This window comes from Clarias gariepinus, chromosome 3 (assembly GCF_024256425.1).
Source record: "Clarias gariepinus isolate MV-2021 ecotype Netherlands chromosome 3, CGAR_prim_01v2, whole genome shotgun sequence".
Taxonomy (NCBI): domain Eukaryota; kingdom Metazoa; phylum Chordata; class Actinopteri; order Siluriformes; family Clariidae; genus Clarias; species Clarias gariepinus.
In genome coordinates, this window is record NC_071102.1 from 6,579,304 (window position 1) to 6,600,316 (window position 21,013).

General features: G+C 40.2%; 1 protein-coding gene across 2 annotated transcripts in view; it reads right to left on the reverse strand.

The window, feature by feature from the left end:
* plekhg4 (pleckstrin homology domain containing, family G (with RhoGef domain) member 4) overlaps positions 1 to 21,013 on the reverse strand; it is an 87,137-nt gene that overhangs the window by 38,191 nt on the left and 27,933 nt on the right. For both annotated transcript variants that reach the window (XM_053492373.1, XM_053492374.1), the window contains exons 2-6: positions 12,035 to 12,232; positions 6,034 to 8,155; positions 1,975 to 2,157; positions 853 to 976; positions 289 to 382 (exon numbers count right to left, since the gene is read on the reverse strand). In XM_053492373.1, coding sequence (XP_053348348.1) covers positions 289 to 382; positions 853 to 976; positions 1,975 to 2,157; positions 6,034 to 8,155; positions 12,035 to 12,232 — 2,721 coding nt within the window. The remainder of the gene's footprint in view (positions 1 to 288; positions 383 to 852; positions 977 to 1,974; positions 2,158 to 6,033; positions 8,156 to 12,034; positions 12,233 to 21,013) is intronic.

Genomic DNA, 21,013 nt, shown 5'->3' on the forward strand with positions numbered 1-21,013 from the left:
GGTTTTGCTGCTTTCATTAGAATGTGGTCCATATGCTATAGTTTTAAACACTGAGCAAGGAGCTTCAGTTTCTTAGTGCTTTGCAGCAGATGCCCAAAGTTTTATGTATTTTATGGAAGAAGTTATGAACCGAGGGCATTCATACTTAGTTTTAGCATTGGGTGGAGAGTGAGGAAGAGGAGGAGGCAGTGGTTGGGTGGGTGGGTGTGAGTTTGACAATATCTATAGGAAAGAACAGCCTGACGAGGCACTTCTGCCTCCAGGGATGGTACATGGCTGCCTTCTCACCTGTAAAACAGTGAAGGCTTTGAAGAGAGCAGGAACAGGTGAGCACCTGCGGGCATCCACTAGAACAGTCAAACCTAGTGTCTGCACTTCCTTCCTGCAACAGAATAGAGGGTTTTATTAGTTTAAGCATGCATCTTTTTTTTTTAATTATTGATCAATTGTTGCTACAACAACAACCACAACAACAAAAATATGACTACAGAGAGACACCTACTGTTCATACTATTCGCTATAAAGTGAGCTGTAAAAATGTAAATATTTAAACTCAACTTGTCTGTGTGTACTGTTTTGTTTTTGAGCTTAAAGGTATGAATATCTGCATCCATGTCATATGTGGTGTAACAAGTTTAAACATACAGCATTGCTATAAAACCGCTAAAAGATTACTGTATATGTATAAAAAAAAAGTTTCTCTAAGATAAATATGAAAACAATTATAATTACTTTAATACCTAGTAAACTAGGACTAGGAGGTCTTTTTATGTGCAACTATTTACATGCAACTTTCCAATATTAGTTTATGAGAAGTATATTAAATTGATGCGATGGTCAGAGGTAATATACCTGAGAATGGTGGAGAAGTAAACCATTATGCGCACAAGCTCACTACTGTTGCAGTTTAGGTTCAGCCAAGTGGTGTTTCTTGTTGTCACTGTTACGAGTGCATGGCCTGACTTGTCTCGCGTCCCTAGAGACAAAAAAAAAAAAAACATGCTTCAGAAATTACGCAAAGTCAGGACACTGTTGTCTTGAATATTGTAAAACCTAATACTAGAGAGACAAATATAGCTTTTTTTAAATTTACATTTACATGCATTTACATTTAATGTTCACTAAGAGTTTTGCTTCTTTATGCACGTTAATAAACAGGGAAATATTCCACCTTGTTTTATAAATCCTTTCATTACAATGCAACACATTTGTACTTTGTTTTCAATATAAAATAGTTGTATTAAAATGAACCAGAACTTTTTTTCAAGTTTTTTATTTCTCTATTTAATCCCCTGCTACACTAATGCATTCCCAGTGTTTCACTAGTGCTTGGACACCATCGAAGTAGAAGGTTCTCTTAGTACGCTGGAGCCATGATCGAACTGCATGTCGGAAACGCCGGCCACCCAGGAACTCCTTTAATGGCCCAAACATGTGGAAATGGCTTGGACTGAGGTCAGGACAGTACAGGGGATGTGACTCTCAGCCAAATTCCTGGAATGTACAAGCGATGTTTGTGAATGATTTGTGTGTACAGTTCCTACAAACAGATGCGTTTCTTGCGCAAGTTGGCGACGAGTTATTTGTCGATTTTCAAGGATCAGATGTTACACTGACTGAACGTCCATGGGAACGACTGCAGTGACCTCTGAGCCACCACACCCAGGATCATCATTCATGGATGTTCTTTAAAACATTTGCGCCATTTAAATGTTTTACTGCGGATAAGAGTCTCATCACTGTAGTGTGGTTGAAGTTTTCTGTAAATATCGGTTTTATGCCTTCATTTACTAGAAATTTCAGGTTGGCGCTCCTTATACTACAAGGTTCAGGCATTTGTTAGAGAAACAATCTGTTCATTCATCTGATGTGATGAAGCTCTTTACTATTTCTATATAACATGTAAATAGAAAAAAAATTATTAACCATGCAACTCTACTATGCACTTGTTTATTTCACACATATGAACATTACCAGGCAGGCAGAGCACTCCGGATCGCAGGATGTCAGAATTAATGTGATGGGCTTCAGTGAGAAGAGGCTGTTTCCTCACGGCCTGACTGGGAGACGTCACTGTAGAATCCTCTGTGTAAATTTTACCCACAGGAGGGGTCACTGAAACAGGACACAGCGACTGGCCGTCTGCATGCATGGAGTCTGCAAGATGGAATCTGGGTTAGTAGTGTTATATGAGAGGCAGAGAAACGACATACACACACACACACACACAAAAAAAATCCACACACACCCTTGCATGCATAAACACACTGTATGTTTTATAGGTGTGGCTTATAAACATGCTCTCCAGCATCACCGCACAATCACGGCAGGAAATCAATCCATCAACACCAACATGAGCAGAGAAAAAACATTCAGTCTCACCTCTTTCCAAATTCTTATTGCAAAATGCAGTCACATGACCAGCAGTTTTCTGTTCTTTGCTGGTGGTTTGATTTAACAGCCAACCTTAGAGTTAAATCAAAAATGTTGAATCTTCTTTTTTAGATTTTTAAATTAACAACAGGTAATCCTGGATTTACGACATGCAAAGCTACTAAGACTTCAACCTTCTGACCAAACAGTAGAGTAAACGGCTAACTGATCTACACTGCAGGGTCAAATTACCATCAAACAACACGCACCTTCACATGCCCTGTGATTGTGTTGACTTTACTGGATCCATGATTTCTAATAAAATCCCAAAGACTCTAGATTCTGAGAACAGTTAAACAAAACAACGCGTTCACTGCCAGAACAAAAAACACGAGATATATCCAGGATACTTCCAAACAGCCTCGGGCGCATAAACCACAAGGACGGGGGGGACAAGCACAGATCGCTTTGAGATGTAATCTGGCAGGGATCGCTATATATTTTCAAGCGGATTAAAGGAGATACAGCATAGGTGAAGTTCTAAGGACCGGATTCCACGACGTAACAGAATGTTGAAGATAACGCAGCACGGGATTTAACAAATCTTTCAACGGTGTTCTGCCTGGCTCATTTTTTTCCACTGTTGAAATAAATCAAACCAACAGCTCCCAAATTTGGCACAGACCTCAGAGAAGTTAAGTGCATCAGAGTGGAACAGCATGAAGTTTCACATTTCTGCCCCGTTCGTCTGGAGGGCAAGTTTGGCAAAGCCCATGGGCAGACTATGTTTTTTTTCTTTATTTTTTTTCCCCCTTCTCTCTTTTCTCCATCTCTGACAATTTTCTTTCTTGCCTTCATTTATTCTCAAACATAGCTACTAGACTCCAGGTTAGGGCTTTAGGAATCCCTTATTTAAACAGCTGTCTTATTAATTTGGTTAAAAGGGCTGAGAAGTGTGCATGCGTTTGTTTGTGTCTGTTATATTGCTCACACAGACAGACTGATCATATACTCTCTGGTTGTTCATGCCTCCATCCTTGTGCATGGTTGTTTAACCCTGTACTCGCAATCTGCTTAGCTCATCAACTTTCCTTCACATGCTGTATGGGGGGGGGGGGGGGGGGGGGGGGGGTTTGATGATTTTTTAACTATTTTCCAGAGGTAATAATTCTAAATGCTAATTTAAAGCCTCAGGTCTAAGACTTTGCAACTTTGACATGCTTATTCTTTACAGGACAGAACTGCCCTTTGACTGTATTCAATAAAACGATAAGAAATCAATTCGTCCTATAAATTTCCTAGCTAGTGCAAGATGATCCTAATAAACTTTGTGTGATAACACTTGTCCCGAATATCAGATTATACAATATAAGGTCCTTATTAGATTGACTTTAAACATAATTACTATGTCCCGTTTACATCATCAGTTAAACCGATCTGGGATTGTGAAAAATATAAATAAATTAATTAGTATAATAATAAAAATTTTGGCGCACAGCCAGAGACAGAACTCTATAGTACTATCATATTTGTAGCTACAGTATCTGTTGAATTTTTGCATAAAACTATGTTCTTTCTTTAACTGGTCTTTATATACTACAATTGGCTAAAACACGTCATTCGTTTTCTTATATTACCTCAGCTATGAGCAGTGTTGGGTGTACCGTGTTACAAAACCGAAAAACCGCATAGGTGAGCTATTAGTAGTAGTAGTAGTAGTAGTAGTAGTAGTATTAGGGGTATTAGTAGTTAATGGATTACGGGCCAAACTTCGCTGAGTGATGATGGTAGAATAATTATTATTCTACTAAACAACATGCATGAGAATCACAAAGGAGTTTTCATTTTATGCAATGGAGTACTCGAACTAGTTACTTTTCTCAGAAAGAAACCCTGTTATGTAACTGATTACTTTTTAAAGACAGTAATTTTTTCTAATGTACTTAGTTACTATAAAAAGGAACGTCCCCCAACAGTAGCTATGAGTGGTCACAAATCAACAACGCTGCTCACAGCATCAACGTTTAACAAATTGGACTTCTTGTAAGATATGCAAGTTATGAGTTACACTAATGTACAAGTATTTGCTTTAGATCAGTCATAGATCAGGGTGTTAGCTTGGTAAATCCATCACACTGTCTATGTTTTGAGAAGGTAAATAGCTGTCTAACAAAAGACGTTTGTGAGGCTTCAATGTTTTTTTTATTTATTTTTTTAGTTTGAATGCACATAGGCTAAAAAAAAAATTACGTAACCACTGAGCTAAATCAAACACAGTATGGAGATGATTGCACTGAGGTTTAATACAAAATGTTGGACACTACCTGAAATTTGGCCGTGGGTGTCTTTGGTTAACTGACAAGTGACAAGTAAAATGTGATAAATATAAAGCACGTGGTAATTAGTGCAGGTACGGATGTAATTACAAGCAATGAACACACTTAAAGCAGGGAAACCCTAAACACTGTCAAATGTCTGAACCACCCACCAGGAGTGGCATCCATCACTGTTACCCAACTCACAACAAACAAAGTCACTGTGGCTCTCAAAACAGTGCAGCCCACCACTATACACACACACACACACGCACACACACCATCCCCCTACCTGCCCGCAGCCCACCCATCTGCACATCACTGTTCACACCTGAACAACAAGAGCAGAAGGAGGCAAACTCCCCGCTCCCCCCCCCCGACACACACACACGTGATAGTGTATCAGTGAAAAAGAAATACACTGTCTTAAAGACGCAACCATGTTTATAATATTTCCTATGGATAATGCACTGTAAGCTATTGCTCCATTATTTACAGATGTTTCCAAAAGTCTGTTTTTAGTAACAACAAATCAGTTATTTACAGTCTGAGGAAATACCTACACTAAAGCAGACGCACTACCACCAATCCAGTCGAAACACGGTCACGGAATCTTCCGTCAACGTCCGCCTGGGGCAATAACTGTCCGCAAATACAATTAAATCCCGAAGAAAGGATATTCAATTACGAATAAATAAAGAGACACTGTGAGTGCTGCTCATGACCCTGTCTTTCCTTCAGGACTCTCTTTAAGCCTTGGCTGTTGTTCAAAAGACTTACCGCACATGGTAAAATCTGAAAACGAACTGTCTAGAGACCAGAACATGACCTGTGATGAAGGCTGTCCTCGTAAACTACCCCAGCGTAAGCAGAAACAGCCTTTTTTCCTTTGGGGCTTTTTCACTAATAGCGGATGAAGTGAGAGGCTTTCAGGCTTCAGCACGGGCCATTTGAGAGCCATTTGTAGGTTGTCAGTAAGCTGCCGCCTAAGGTTTCCCTGTGGGGATCGGTGCAGGGGAACTGTCACTTTATGCTCATGTTTCTAAAGTAAATAGAGCTAGGTGAAGTCAGTGTTTTAGGTGGAAGCGTAAAATATTACACCCGACAGAATTAAAAAAAAGCACATTAAATTTACAGTGATGCTTGTCACTGTAACAAAAAAGAAAATACATCAACAAACAGCAGGAAATAAAGTTTGCGAGCTAAGGGAAAAACAGAAAGCGGGAAGTCATGGTCAATAGGAAGTAGTATGGATGGGGTCCCAAAGATGTGGGGAGGAAAAAGAGAGAGAAATAGAGAGAGAGATGGTTAAAATAAAAAAATAAATAAAAAAGATGACGTCTACCTTTCTCCTGCTGATGATGAACCTCCTCTCCTGCTTCCAGCTGCGTGTTATTAACAGACTCATCCTGCGGTCTCTGCTCCTCTATTCTTTTTTCCTCTCTTTCGCTCACCTCCTCCTCCACTTCAACCACAGCAGAGATGTTCACTCCCTCCAGCAGTGCATCCGGAGTGTGTGTACTTATTAATTTCTCTGAGGGTGTGTTGTCATGTACAACTGCCACATCTGATGTAACCCCAGGGTTTTGAAAGACCTCAGACTCTGTTTTAATTTCTGCGGGTACCCTATTCTCAATCACGGGACATCCCATAATTCCAACACCCATGGACTCGATTTGCATACATTCAACTTCGTCTAACTCCTCAGCCTCTTTCTTTTGTCTTTCTTGCATTTCTTTTCTTTCCTCAGTACCTAAAGAAGCGCATGTTTCGTGACCTGGAGTCGTGCTTACACTTGTGCCAGATTTGGGTGTGGAATTAACCAAACCTGTTTGTGGAGTCGTTGCTTCTTCTACCACATCAACAGCCACTCCCTGTGTGCGCGCTTCATTCTCAGACCCCCTTTCCAGTTCCTTCTCTTCTGTTTCACTATCATCCACATACTGCATCTCAGTTACTTGTTCTCTCTCTGTCTCATCTCTGGGTAGCTTCATATCTGCATCTACATATTCGTAATTACTGTTCTCACTTTCTTTCTTCTCACATGGCTCTGTCCTCCCATGACCTGGAAGAACGGCTGTAACGTGACCCTCTGCGGGCAGTGTGGAGACAATGGCCCGGTCTACCTGCTGCCCCTGGGGGCTTTCTGACCCTGGCCTGCACTCCTCAGTGTTCTCCTCAGATTCTGCTGGTTGACTAGCTGGCTGATCTCTATGATATTCCTGTTTGAGCTCGGTCTGTGCTTCTACCTCTATTTGCGCCTCTTTTGGCGGCTCAACCAACTCTGAAGCCGCTATAAGCTCTGCGCTTTGTTCACCAACGTCCCGTTGAACAACACGGTCACTTGAGTTCCTGTCTGTTTCGACCCTGCTTACACGACTTTGCTTATTAATTGCACTTGTTTTTATTTTAGTGGTAGAGGCACTAAGCGTAGGCCTGTCAGAATCTGGTTCTGGGGGGGTTAAAGATTCATGGTCAATATGCATTGAATTGTTCGTTTTCGAGTCACAAAGTGCTGTAGTGATGCAGTCCAAGTGTTCAGGCACACACTCTGTCACAGGCTCATGCTCAGGCATACAGTCGGACAGGGCTGTACCTTTAAAAGATGTTGGTTCGCTGTGCAGACCCGGTGACGTCTGGTGCAGAAACGGCTCGGTGAGGTTCTCCTCGATCAGTTTTGCGCATACCATGCTCTGTGGACACTCGACACTTTTCACAGAGCTCTCAAAGGCATCGGCTGTGGGTCGTTGAGGCCCTGTAGTCCGTGGTTTGTGTAAGTTTCTGAAGTTAATGCTTATCGACTCGGTCAGGGAGCCTTTCTGCGGGGAGAAGCGTGGAAGGGTGATATCTGCGAGCTCTACATATTCACCTTCGGAATCATCAGCAGCACTGCTCCTCCCACTGCTGTCCTGTTCCAGAGGGGGGAGAAGATTGACTGTCTTGCACGGGTCCTGTCTGTCTGCTGACCCCGCTATGGATGTGTCGATCAGGATCCCATGCCCGCATTCAAAAGCAGGGTCTTCCTGCGCCTTCTTTACCTCAGTATCCTCAACCATTCCGTTCTCCAAAACCAACTGGCTGGCTTTTGGGGGTCTGCTAATAAACTCAGGATGCACCACGTCTTCCCAAGGCACCCTGAAGATGTCATTATCGGCAGACAAAAGGCAGTGCTCCAGGGTGACTTGGCCATTTCCGCTCCTCTCCTGGTTGATGGAGTCCAGCCAGGCCATGCTGAAAAGTGTGGTGTAGGCTAACTCCGGAATCTCCAGCTCCTCCACATGCTGCCCGTTCGCTGATAGGCACTTGAGGGCGATGCGTGGCGAGCTTCTTGGTGACGGTGCCACCTGCAGATAAAAGTCACCAGGCTGCAGGATGCGTCTGTCCAAAGAGGACAACTGGACTATGATCTTCTCATGGACACACAGTGGCCAGCCCTCGTGACGGAACAGGAAACCGCAATATGGAAACTGCAGAAAAAAAAAAAAAAAGGTGGTGTGTTAATATCACTTTGTTAGTTTCACTGTGTGCTGGTGGAGAACAAGTCTCTCCATTTTCAATATGTAGGGAGGAGGTGGGATGATGTTTTTTCAAGGACATTCATGAGAAACAGATATTTTAAGAATGTGCGTGTTACGGTTAATGAAGCATAGCATGTTATTTCCCCCTGACTAATGTGTTTACGCATCACCTGTCATCATATAACTACACACACAGACACAGGAAATGAGCAGATTTGTCAGAATAATCCAATTATAACCCTAAATGCTTCTTCTACTTTAACACAAACTAAAAATCACAGAATAGTGACAATGGCCCATGAAATTATTTCTTTGATTCCATTTATATGAATGAAGAACTGTCCAGGAATGGCATGAGACCCGAGACCTGTCTCAGACGTTCTTGCCAGCAGACTGTAACATTGTCACTGTAATGCAATGCATGACATAAATATCCTTCCTGGAATATGATTCTTGGGCAGCCAAAAATGACCGGCGGATTTCTTTCGAAGTGATGGGCGGAGTAGTCTTCAGAGGATGCAGTCTAGTGTGTCACCGGGTGGTGGATGACAGGATTCGGGTGGTGGGAGGGGGGAGTGGGGTGGATTGATAAGAATGAAAAAGCTTTTCATGCACAGAGCAGTTACCATGCTCAGGTTACTGGTTCCCATTATGATCCTTATTCACCTTTATATGGGCATCTAAACACTGACTCGTATGGAGGACACACCAAGAGGCATATCTTTAACCACAGGTGCGGCAAGAGAGAAAGAGAGAGAGAGATTTTCCCCCACACAGTACGGATAGAAATCACCAGCACCACCTGATACGATATTACCACAATACCTATTTGCCTATTAGATTAACATTGAGATTCTGTAAGTATCACACTATTTCATAAATATCCTGGTTCTATATTACATTTTTCATTTTAGATATTTTTTTTTTTTTACAATTGTAACACCTTTTTACATTTAAAATAATAAAACTCGTAAGTTTTATAACTTAGCTTTCTTCTACAGCTTCACAGCTAAAACGAACAGGAGTAATTAAATGTAGCCTCTTCCTTATAACACAAGTTCTCTCAATTAAAAACTAAGTGCAGCATTTAAACAATGCAAGTGCAGCATTCAAATACAATAGCTTAACATTTAATTTCAACGATTAACATTAAAGGTAAAAAGAATTCAACACCTATAGGATAAAAGAAACGCTGCGTCAAATGCTCCCAAATACTTGAGCGAGTTTTGTGCAGACTTTTGATGATGTAATGCAATAAAAATGCGTTTCTGTTGCACCACTCAGATGCTCGAGCACTTGGCACACATTCAGTTGACCAAGGCTGATCAATCATGGCTGATGAAGCTGAAAAACAGCCGATTTCCGTCAGTGGCCGATCGACTGGTGCATCTCTACTGTAAATGATTCTGGAGTCAGTGTGGTGATATGTGAATCGGCACACAAATGAATCGTGATTCATATCTGAATCTATTATTCCCTTATCTCTACCCCACAGTATTTAGAAGATGGATTTACAGATAATTAAATAAAAAATTAAGGGTAAAGATTTCACTTGCATGGGAACAAGGATACGGTAAAAGACACTCGTATGCACACACGGAAAAGGAATTCCCACACTTAAAAGAAAGACTATAAACAAGCAAGTGTCAAGTCATTTCATTTCTATTTAAACACACACACACACACACACACACACACACACACACACACACACACACACACACACACACACACACACACACACACACACATCTATTTAGTCTGTTCCCACTCTTCCTTCACAGGTGTGTGTGGCAGGAGAAAAGAGGAACGCGGAGCAGAGGGAGGTCAAAAGTCATTCTTTCTCTGCTTTACAGGTCAAAGTGACTGAGAGAATCTTTCTAGACCAGATTTTTTTTTTTTTACATTTTCCGGCTTTTGCTGTTGACCTTTTTGTGGTTGAAAGCAAACGTGGTCCTTTAGGAGCACCTCTGTGCGAACATGACAAAGGTTAAAGAGGTCTCAGGGAAACACAACACTCCTCTCTGTCTCTTTGCCTTGGTGTAAGATTTATAAATTTTGCCAAAGAAATGGACTGTGTCCTTCAGGTGGTGTTTATCTAATATATGTAGAGGACACAGTTACGTAGGAGAATTCAGCTGCTCGAAGGCTTTCAGATATCAAGATTTTTTTTTTATCTTAATGGTAGAGAAATAAACTGTTTCCTTTTTCTGAGCTCTTATTTAACACATTGGAAGAAAGCTATGAGTCTGGGAGGTTAAATTTATTAGACATGATCTGACTTAAAATGCAGCAGAATCTTTCACATCTAGTTCTGATGTATCAATCCTAAAAGAAAGGACACAAAAATATACCTGCATGGATTGAAAACTTCAAAGAGTTTTTGCGTGGACAGGGTTATTTCTGAATTAAAATTTAAATCATTTATGATAATATTAACTACAGTTAAAACTCTTTCATCATCAAACATTGGTGTGGATGATCATCGACCAAGCGAGATCCAGCACCCTTGGATAACGGTCCTCCTTTTTCCTGATAATGTTCCAATACTGGCTCTTGAGAATCCCAGAAAACTGTAAGCACTGATGAATTTTTCAGCTGATGGATGACTTTTAAACTTTGTACTTGGACGGCGATTGAGGATGTTTTTGTTCCATACTTGTAGTGATGAATCCGTGTCTAGTCACTATTAATGTATCTCTTTAAGAAACTTTCATAGCATCCATCTATTCATACACACTTCTTTGCGACAAAAAACTTTCTCCATACTGAGCACAAAGTCTGTGTTAAATAACAGCAGTAGGTACATTTTCAGACCACCAAATTTTTTTTTTTATAAATCACTGCATACAGCTCTTCTTTCACAAGTATATCATCCATATTTGCTCGCACCGCAGTTACAAATGAACTGATGTAACACATTCACACCTGCACAGCAGTGACTGGCGAGACAGTAGCTCTGAAAGAAAAGTGCTGATAAGACCAACAGAGGTTTTAATGTAACAGGAAAGTGGATAATTTGTAATACTGTAGAAAAATACTTCACGTGTGCTCACAACATTGAGTGTTGCAGGTTTTGCTGCATGTCCGCGCCTGGGTGAACATCAAACTGAAATAAAAGTGTGATGCTCATGCCAGGGTGTTTTATTTTTTCTTGTTAAGTCAACAACAGCCAGACACATAAAAAAAAATAATAAATAAAATAAAAAAAGAATCTCTCAGGTTTCACTATACAGCCTTTGCAGAACCCCCTCTCAAGGACACTCATCTGTGTCCAAGTGGTAAGTAATACATCTAGGTCACGTGTGTGGTATATATATAGTGTACAGCCTGCACCGTTGCCAACACCGATGCGGCAACATTAAATGAAACCATGGCCTGAAGCTTGTGTGTGCTTGTGTGAGAAAGTGAGAATGAGAAAATAGGAAAAACCCCTCATCGTTGAAGTGCTGATGTTACTTTTGTGGGACGGTTCTCAGATTTCCAAAACATAAAGCCACTGCCAAAAGAAAACAGAGAGGCTGGTGGATTCCCGAGTCCTTTGTCAGAGTTGTGCGAGTGTGTGTGCTCTGACTGCGCCCACATTATGAGTAAATTGTGAGTAAAGGCACAACAGCTCACCTAACCAAACATGACACACTACGGTTATATCAGAGGCATGACACTACACGACTGAACAGACAGAGAGAGAGAGAGAGAGAGAGAGAGAGAGAGAGTGACTACACTACGACTGAGGAAGCAAAACAAATAACACATAACAAAAAAGGATAAAAGCACACTGAGTAACTACAAAGGAATTCACGGCACTATGGGCAGTGCGTCACTCACACATGCGTCCTGCTGGATGCTCTGGAGAATGTGCTTGGCGGGGACCAGGAAGTCGATGAGGTAGCGCAGGCCGTCTCCGCGGTACGATGAGTCGACCACATCCAGCACCTGGCACAGCACGGTGCCACCGGTGGCCTCGAACGGCGGGTAGAGCGCCGCGAGTGTGCTCTGGATGCAGTTGTCCAGAGATTCAGAGTCCTGGGAACACAAACACACACACATGTCTCATCAGAACTATCAGAACTGTCCCTGTGACAACCTAAACACCTGAGTCACTTAAAGACACATCTCAACAAACATGTTCATCCTCCAGGAAAACAGATATGCGTGTAAACACCTTCTCACACACACACAAAAGAAGAGGCCCAATTTCAGAACGCAAAATTTCTGAACGCTTCTTTCCACATGTACGCTTCCAGTGCAGGTTCAGGAAGAAAATCTGAAGCAAATATGCTTCCACACCCTGAACCGACAGCGTTATGTCTAGAAGTCAGAAAGTAGTCATGGGAAAAAAAGAAAAAAAAAACTTTGTTAATTTTTTTTGTCTTTTTAATTGTTGTCAAATCAAATCAACCAAGTGACATTGGTGATGTCTAATAAAATCAAATAAAAACTGTGTAATAAGACTTTTTAAGGGAAAAAAACAACAACAAAAAAAAAAAAACGATACCTGATTACTTGATACCACATCGGTCAACCCCCCGAGTATTATTATGCTAATACTCTGCATCAGGAAACTCCCCAAATTATATAATGGATGTTAAATGGCTGGAAATGCGAGCCCCTAACCAGCACAGACACCAACAGTTGTGAAAAGTATGTGCCAAATACCTGCCATGCTAATGTAATTTTCCAAGTGCATTTTCCACTTGTACTGTTTTATAAAAATGAAAAACCCTCGAAATAAAAATGAAAGGGACACATTTTTGTTAATAAGAACATATTGGTTTCCCAGTGAGAGCTGTGAATCACAGCAAGACTATCGGTTCGACTCGTGTTTCAGCTTTGTGAATTTTGATTTGACTCCATGGCCGTGCTCGTTGTGTGGCGTGAGCCGTTACTGGAGGTCAGGAAGTGATTTTCTACATAGGAGGCAGTGTTACTAGCTCTCAAAATGTCTGTGGTGTGTGTGTGTTTACAATTGTTCGGATCGAATAAACAGATAATCCTGAGGAGATTTTATCAAGCACCACAGGTAGTTGGTCATAACGAGGGGGATTTTTCTTTTTAAAAAAATGACCGGAACTTGTAGGCACAAATCTCTGTGTGCGGTCGGGGGAGGCAGAGCAAGATAGCGCATTTTATTTTGTTTTGTTGGAGTCTGCTCCCCTGTTTAACAAAAATAACTTCATAGTTCATTTGTGTGTGGCCACTGGGACATGTGTGTACATTTGTTTGTGTGTGTGTGTGTGTGTGGGAGAAAAAACAGCTAACAACAGCTACAAGCAACACCACTAACACTTGAATCTGAGTTAACAGTCACACAAAAGACACGAGCTTAACCGGCCAATCACAGCAGAGTATGAAGAGAAGGCCATGAATAAGCACATATCACGCCCTTTCCTTGAGGACAAGATATTATGTATATCTATGTCTTTAAAAACATGCATGTCTGTTGATTCTTTTGTAAAATTGCTTCTCTTTTTAAACACAAGGACCACATCCAAAATATTTGGTGATCTCTTTAAAGAATCCTACTAGCACATTATGCACTTTGTTCATTTTGGTTTTCACCAGTGTCATATCAAAGGATATCATGTGTGTAATAGGATTGCAAACAAAAAAAAATGAGTGTTGTTTGATTTGTCTTAAGAAGATATTTCCTTACAAGTTTTCAATATTAAAAACTACTGAAAATACCTCTATACACAATGAAATGCTGTGCATCGGTATTGTTGATTGCTTAAATGTCATGACTTATAAAGTGATGACCTTTTTTCCTGCCAATCTTCTGCTCAACACTTGTGTCTTTTTTAGATGACAGTTATAAAAATAAAGTGATTTTCTTGAAAAATACGAGAGATCAATCAAACTGCACTCATACATGATGTGAAAGACAGCTATAAACACTTGGGAATAAACTTCAAAAAGCCTTGTAAATGACTGATTACCTTCACCGTCACACTTCAATATTTATCCCCTCCTCCTGTGACTGGCTCCGCACCCACTGTGACCTTGACAAGGATAGAGCGCTAACTGAAAACAATGAGTGAGAACCTTAAGCCAACTGCGTTTGACTGCACATCTTTAACCTAATATCCCGCTGTAGATCATTCTAAATGCAGCACTGTTTAAAAACGAGGGCTTGCCCTCAGTATGTCTTGAGAGACATAAATAAACCCATTGAAATTAAATGGCCTACGACAGGCATTGTTATGCAGACAAGCCATGAAACAATTACTGATTGCAGACCTGAGACAGAATATCATTGTTAACAAACTTGGGTGAATAAGAGCACGATTCCCTTGAACGACGCAAACCGTCCGAGTTGTTTCTGGTAAGACATCTCTTGTTCCGTCCACCATACTTTTAGCCATCTGCCAGATAGACGAGAGACTATATATTAAGATTATATCCTGTGTGGTATAACAGCTCCCATGGGTTTGTCTAGAAGGGCCAATAATATCCTCAGAACAAAACACTCTTTCTCTGTGAGCCTTTCTCTTAATCAAATGTCCGCATATCCTTGCAAAATACTATTTTAACCCTGCTCTTACACGACCACCTCAGAACCCAGGCATCTGGAGGCTAATTACCCCAAACGATCCATTTTGCTCTGCCTGCCCACTAGCACTGCTCTGACTGTTTATTTTTAGAGCATGTGCTCACTTTCTTTCTTTCTTAAACGCCTGAGTGGTTAGTCATGTAGGCTGGAGGAAGATAAGACAACGCTGCTCTTAGAGGTTGGTTCAGGTGGAGGCAGAACGCCTGATCTGAAGGATTATGGATGAACTGATACCAGGTCTGTCTCCGGACTATGCGCTATTCCAAGGAACACGGGAACTTTACACGGGTTTCCACTGGAGGAAGTGGAGCTGAATGTAGATCAAAAGCTGGAGCTGTCCTTGATCAAGAGATTAGAAAATACCCGAGTGGAACACATACCTTACTTTCCTGGCATTAAAAAAAAAAATGCCTCTCTGTATTACATTAACCGCACTACATTTTAAAATAAGCACCAAGCATCAAGAGAGAGAGAGAGAGAGAGACAGCCTGACACACACAGACACAACATTGCAGATAACGCACACTGTACCACCATTCTGCTTTCTCTATGGAAATATTTATAGTTCTATCAATAAAGCCCAAGACACGACGACACGCTGGTTCATAATATATACCTAAAAATACTGTAAATCTCACATATCAGGTACTTGTTGACAAAACCATGTCATCAATTAACACGTTAATGGTTGCTGGGTTAAGACAAAGACATGAGGTCATTTCTGAAAGGCTTGCTCTTGCTAGACTGATAGGAGGAAGGTGTTTAAAGCTGGGGCCAGTCTTGGTTTCCAATTGAATTGCCACAGTGTCCGCGTGCAAGCATGTGTGTGTGTGTGTGAAGTTGAGTTTTATTATTTCAGATGGTTAAATTTTGTACAATCAGGAACAAAAGAAAACATACTGGAAATAAGTGGTATCAATAGAACCCCCCCCCCCCGCCACACACACACACAAATTATTACAGAAAATAGCAATTATATACTTATCTATACCTAGATATACCTTGGTATAAAATTAGATACACAATAGACACAAACAAACAATTACGTATATACAGAACAAAAACACTTGACAGAAATGACAGAAAGAAAGAAATTCTATACAGGCATCTCCCATATACCCCCCCCCCCCTTTCTGCATTTCAGCAAACTTTCATTAGGTTTAGATCTCTGTCTACATTACTGTGCACATCCTTTTCCCATACACTTCACTGATCCCTATCTCAGACCATCACTAAGACACATTCATTCAAGCCATCCGCTCTCTCTCTCTCTCCCTCTTTTATCCCCATATGGTGCACCACTACTGAATTAAAGCCATTTGAAACTCGGAGAACGTTGACCTTTTCCATCAAATGCCTTCACAATCTGCAACGCTAAATAATACGATCACTCATCTTGGATGGGAGTAAATGGACATTGCTGTAACACTAGCACTACCTATTTACATAAGATATCTAGTCAATATTTATTTGAGAAAAAAAAAGAAGACATTAAACAATATGAGGGAAAAACAATGCTTTTAGTGTCTAAAGGAAGTGTCTAAAATACAACAGGGCGTGCTTTTAGAGGAAAGTAATCAGTGATGGGTTGTGTGATGCAGCTAGACACAAAGCAGAGTTACTCTCAAACCCTGAACGCTGATTATTATCTAATAAATGAAGAAATGTATTCCTCTAGTATTACTTACAGCTTATAACACATAAGCACACACTTAACGCAAACACGTGCTTAATGTTTAAAAGAGTTGTGACCCTTTTTAAACATTTCTGCGCTGATGCTAAAACAAAGCTGATGAATCATGAATCACGCTCATTAAACTGCAGGCTGTGAACTAATTATCCGGGAAGGAAAACGTTTTATTGTGGCTCTAACTCGGTGTGAAAGCATTTTTCGGAGAAAGCCAAATATACAACATTCCTGCTCGATGTCATTTTCCATTGCTACCAGCTTCTATTCTCTTCCTCTCTCTCTCTCTCTCTCATTACAAAGAATAGATTGAAAATCTAATCAGAAAGCTAATCCTGCTCTCAATGAGAAAGTCCAGTCAGAGAGCGAGAGTCGAATAGAGACCGATTTAGACCTGGCTTACAGTGAGTAGGGCATGTTCTCCTGATTTAAAATGTTCCACAGATATTTTTTTTTCTCCATCATCACTGCTCTGGTTCGTTTCTTTAATCTCAGTGGCTCTGGCGTGTCAGATTGGAGAGGTTAGGGTCTATAATAGCATAATTTTATGAGGTTCTGTAGCTATGCCGACAGAGTAAACACACTTCGTCATAAATGAATAGGAAAAGTAGACTCTTTCGCGTGTGTGTGTGTGTGTGTGCTCGCTGTCATTGCGTCTTTGGTGCTTCTCTGAAGATTTGTGGTTTGGTCTACATTTCACTGGATGTTCATGCACCAAAAGCCTGAGATCACTAGCTTCAGCATGAAAGTAAACCCAACTGCTCCACAATAAACACATGCGTGAGAGCCTGTCTTGGCTTTTGATAAAAAGAGTTAAAAGCCGATTGTTTTTTTTTTTTTTTTTTGCTGTACGTGGCACCGGACCATTTCAGTAATGATTCTAAGACTGGCCGGGTTCACGGCATGTAATCAAGCATCTGGCCTCTAATGGACCGACAGACTGGCCTACTACTACAGCACCATATTAGATTACTTAACTAATCCTGTCTCCAAAGGCCACGCTCAGGCCAATGAATAATCAATCACATCATCTGCTCCCCGGGGTGCTGTGATGCTCCTTACTAACTCAGTTAACCCCCCCCAAACGTGTCATACAGCAAAGGCACAAAAACACTCTTTTGCTTGAAAGCCAAAGAATAATGGCTTCGGTAAATCGAAGACAAAAGTTAACTTGCATGAACAAAATAATGAGCGTCATCCCTTTTAAATGTGTTGAGTGTAAATGAGATTCATGCTGCTTACGTGCAGACTTTTGTCTGACACTACACATACAGACACCAAAAGTTAAAGTTGGCTACGGATCATGTGGGACTTAAAACCAACCAATAGATATGGCAGTGGATAAAGATGAGCAAAACTTTACGGAGTCAGGTGAAGAAAACAAACCCAGTGCTAAAAAAAAATGTATAAAATATATAAATCATTGTCTTCTTTCAGCCACTCCTGTTGAGGGTTGCCAAAGTGGATCATCTGATCGAAGTATTTAATTTGGCACAGGCTTTACGCCAGCTTTCCTTCCTGGTACAAACCTCTCCCTGTTTCATCAGTGCTTGGGACCAGCGCTGAAAGTAATGGTCCAGCCTGTGCATCCTTAGTTTAAGACATTTTTGTCTTATTCACAATTTATATTTCCTTTTTGTTTATCTGTCCAAATATCAAGCGCACCTTGCAGCAGGACAGTTGGGGGGGAGGAGAGAAAAAAGAAAAAAGACGTAATGTAAAAGCGCCTGGAATGGCGGGGGCTGATTCGTTACATAATTGCTTGTGATTGCTGTGTTCTCACTTCCCCAAACAAACCGCATCAGGGTTCTGTTCAAATGAAATGAACGGTGCATACAGGTGAAAACATGCCAAGATACAAATAGTGAGTCAACTGTGCTGCAATACTGGCAGGAATCTATCACTGAGTTTTCATGGGAATTAAAATGATCTCGAATGGGTGGAGAAACGCTTATCCTTGGCAGTTGTGAACTAACACACTGGCAGACTGTTCTGTCCAACAGACGCATAAGAGTACACACACACAACAGGCATAATGTGTTAGTTGGTGGGGGGGCGGGCACTAGGGATCCAACCTTTCACCCCAACAGTGTGACAGAATGAACCACCTGTCTGTCAAAGTGGGAGAGAGAGAGAGAATGAAAAAAAAAGAGATACGTACTCTATTCAGTAGAACCTAGTGTTCTTGTGTTGGTAGGACCAGGACACAACCCCTGATCTGCAATTTGAAAGCTCCCAATGAGTGAAAAGGTCACACACTGTCAGCCATGTTAAATTTGCCCTACATCCTGTAAGGGTGAAACAGACACTTACCTCCTTCAAACACTCTTAGGCTTCCTTACTAATTTCCAACCCTCGCTCACACACAGTTGCCCTTCCTGCTGCCAACTTACTAATAGTATTTAGTTCAGGGGAACAAAGGACGGGACCTTTAGGAACAAATTATCGGAAAATTAATTATCGCCCAAAATATATCCTTGTTTATCCAGATTTCCAAAAATATTTAAGTCATTTAAAAGTACCTTAGGTCCCTGAAAGTATTAACTGACTGACTGGACAGGAAGCAAAATCATGCAGTGTTTCTTTTGCATGATTTTTAAAAGTAATGTTGATAATGCATAAAGCTACACTGGTGGAAAAAAGTAATCACGTACATAATATGTATAGGTAATAAATAAGGGTATGTCCGAAAGACAAAAAAGAAGAAGAAGAAGAAGAACTAATATGTCTATTAAATATGTAAAAGTCAGTATATTAACCTTGCAGCTAAAACGAAGCAACAAAGTCAGTAGAATAAACGTATACACACTAACTACTAATACACACACTACGCTACGTTTTGCTTAGCCATCAGTTCAAGGGGCTGAGTTGGAAGGCTTTATACAAAACAGAAAGGACAAATTAGCTAAACTGTATATTAATTAAACAGGGTGGATCCAACATTACTTTCATTAAAGACAACTCAGGATTTGGTCATTTTAATAATAATTTAAAAAACATTATTTTTTGTTTCAATTAGGCTTGAATTCAAATTTAAAAATTCTAATTTTATTTGTCACGTACAGAGTCATACACAGTATGATATGCAGTGAAATGCTTTTTCGACTGCCAGTGACCTTAAAATAAAAGCTTAAACACAAGAAATAAATATGAATAAAGGAAATACGTTAGAAAATAAAGTTAACTGGTAAAATATACTGTACAAGTAAAAATAAAGATATATTGCAATAAAAGAAATATGTTAAAAAATGAAATTAATTAGTAAAATATACTGTGCAAAATAAAAATAAAAAAATACTTTACAACAGAAATGAAGAAATGACTGAGGTGTGCAAATATGCATAAAGTGACTTCTTAAAGTGTCTTATTATTAAAGTGATTTGTGCAGTGGTCCATAAATGAAAGTATAAGTATATAGTGCAAAAGTGTGCAAGAATGTGTCCATAGTGGCCATGAATGCCCAGTCAGTGTTGGATGTAAAAGAGATATTAGTTCTGTATTGTGTTGTGAATTGATGCATCTAGGAAATTATCAATTGTACTTGCATTTTTGTGCACTATAGATTTCTCAGGCTAAAGTTGCACTGGTTCCGAGTTGAAATATATACCCATATAGAAACTTTGGGAAATTCGGTGCATTCAGTTAACATTAACTGAATACAAAATTTTAATATAAATCTATAAACTTCCAAATGGTTAATTATGGAACAACATTGCAAGATGTCTATCCTTCACTTCTTTTTACTCCTATCTTGCCTTCTTTGTACTCCACTAATCTGCTGTACAGAAACAGTGAACCTACATTTAGGCAAAACTTACTAAATATTAAACTGTTGAACTGTCTACTGTAACCCAAGCTTTCACTACATAGAAGCAATGTTTATATGCAGCAAACCTGGAAAAAGCTTTAAAACCTGTTCAGTGCCTACAGACAGACGATGTTGCGTAAACCAGAGACAACACCTCGACTTTAAAAACAAGCTCTTCTTTTTCTACCAGAGGAAATAGATGGTGTGAATCAGGTGTAAAGAGAACGCTAGAAAAAGATTATAAAAGCGCTGAGAAAGACTAAACACGTTGCAAATGCTCTAAAGTCGATCTATATCGACTTCTGGAAAGGTCCCGTGAGTTTAAACCGTCCTTTGTGGTTATTGATCGTCCAGAGGGGGTGGGAAGAGCGAGTTGATGACTCAGGTCTTGAGCAGCCTGCCTCTTGCACGTTGGCTGAGAAAGAGAGCTGGAGCACATGGCTGTGCGCATGTGACCTTGTTGATAGTCTTTCAACAATTCATCAGAAACACATGAGGATCTCAGTAAAGCTTTTATTACTCCAGACTGAATGTGATCACAATTATTTAACATATTTTATCACCATCATATACATAAAATTATTATTTTAATGTGTAACACTAAACTATATATATTATCTTGCGATATTTTTTGAGACAGTTTTTATTTATTTGATAATTTACTACTATACAACACTGAAGAACATCTAAATCACTAAAATCTTTCATTTAGAAATAAATAAATAAAGCCACAATGTTGTGTGTAATTAATATTGGGGA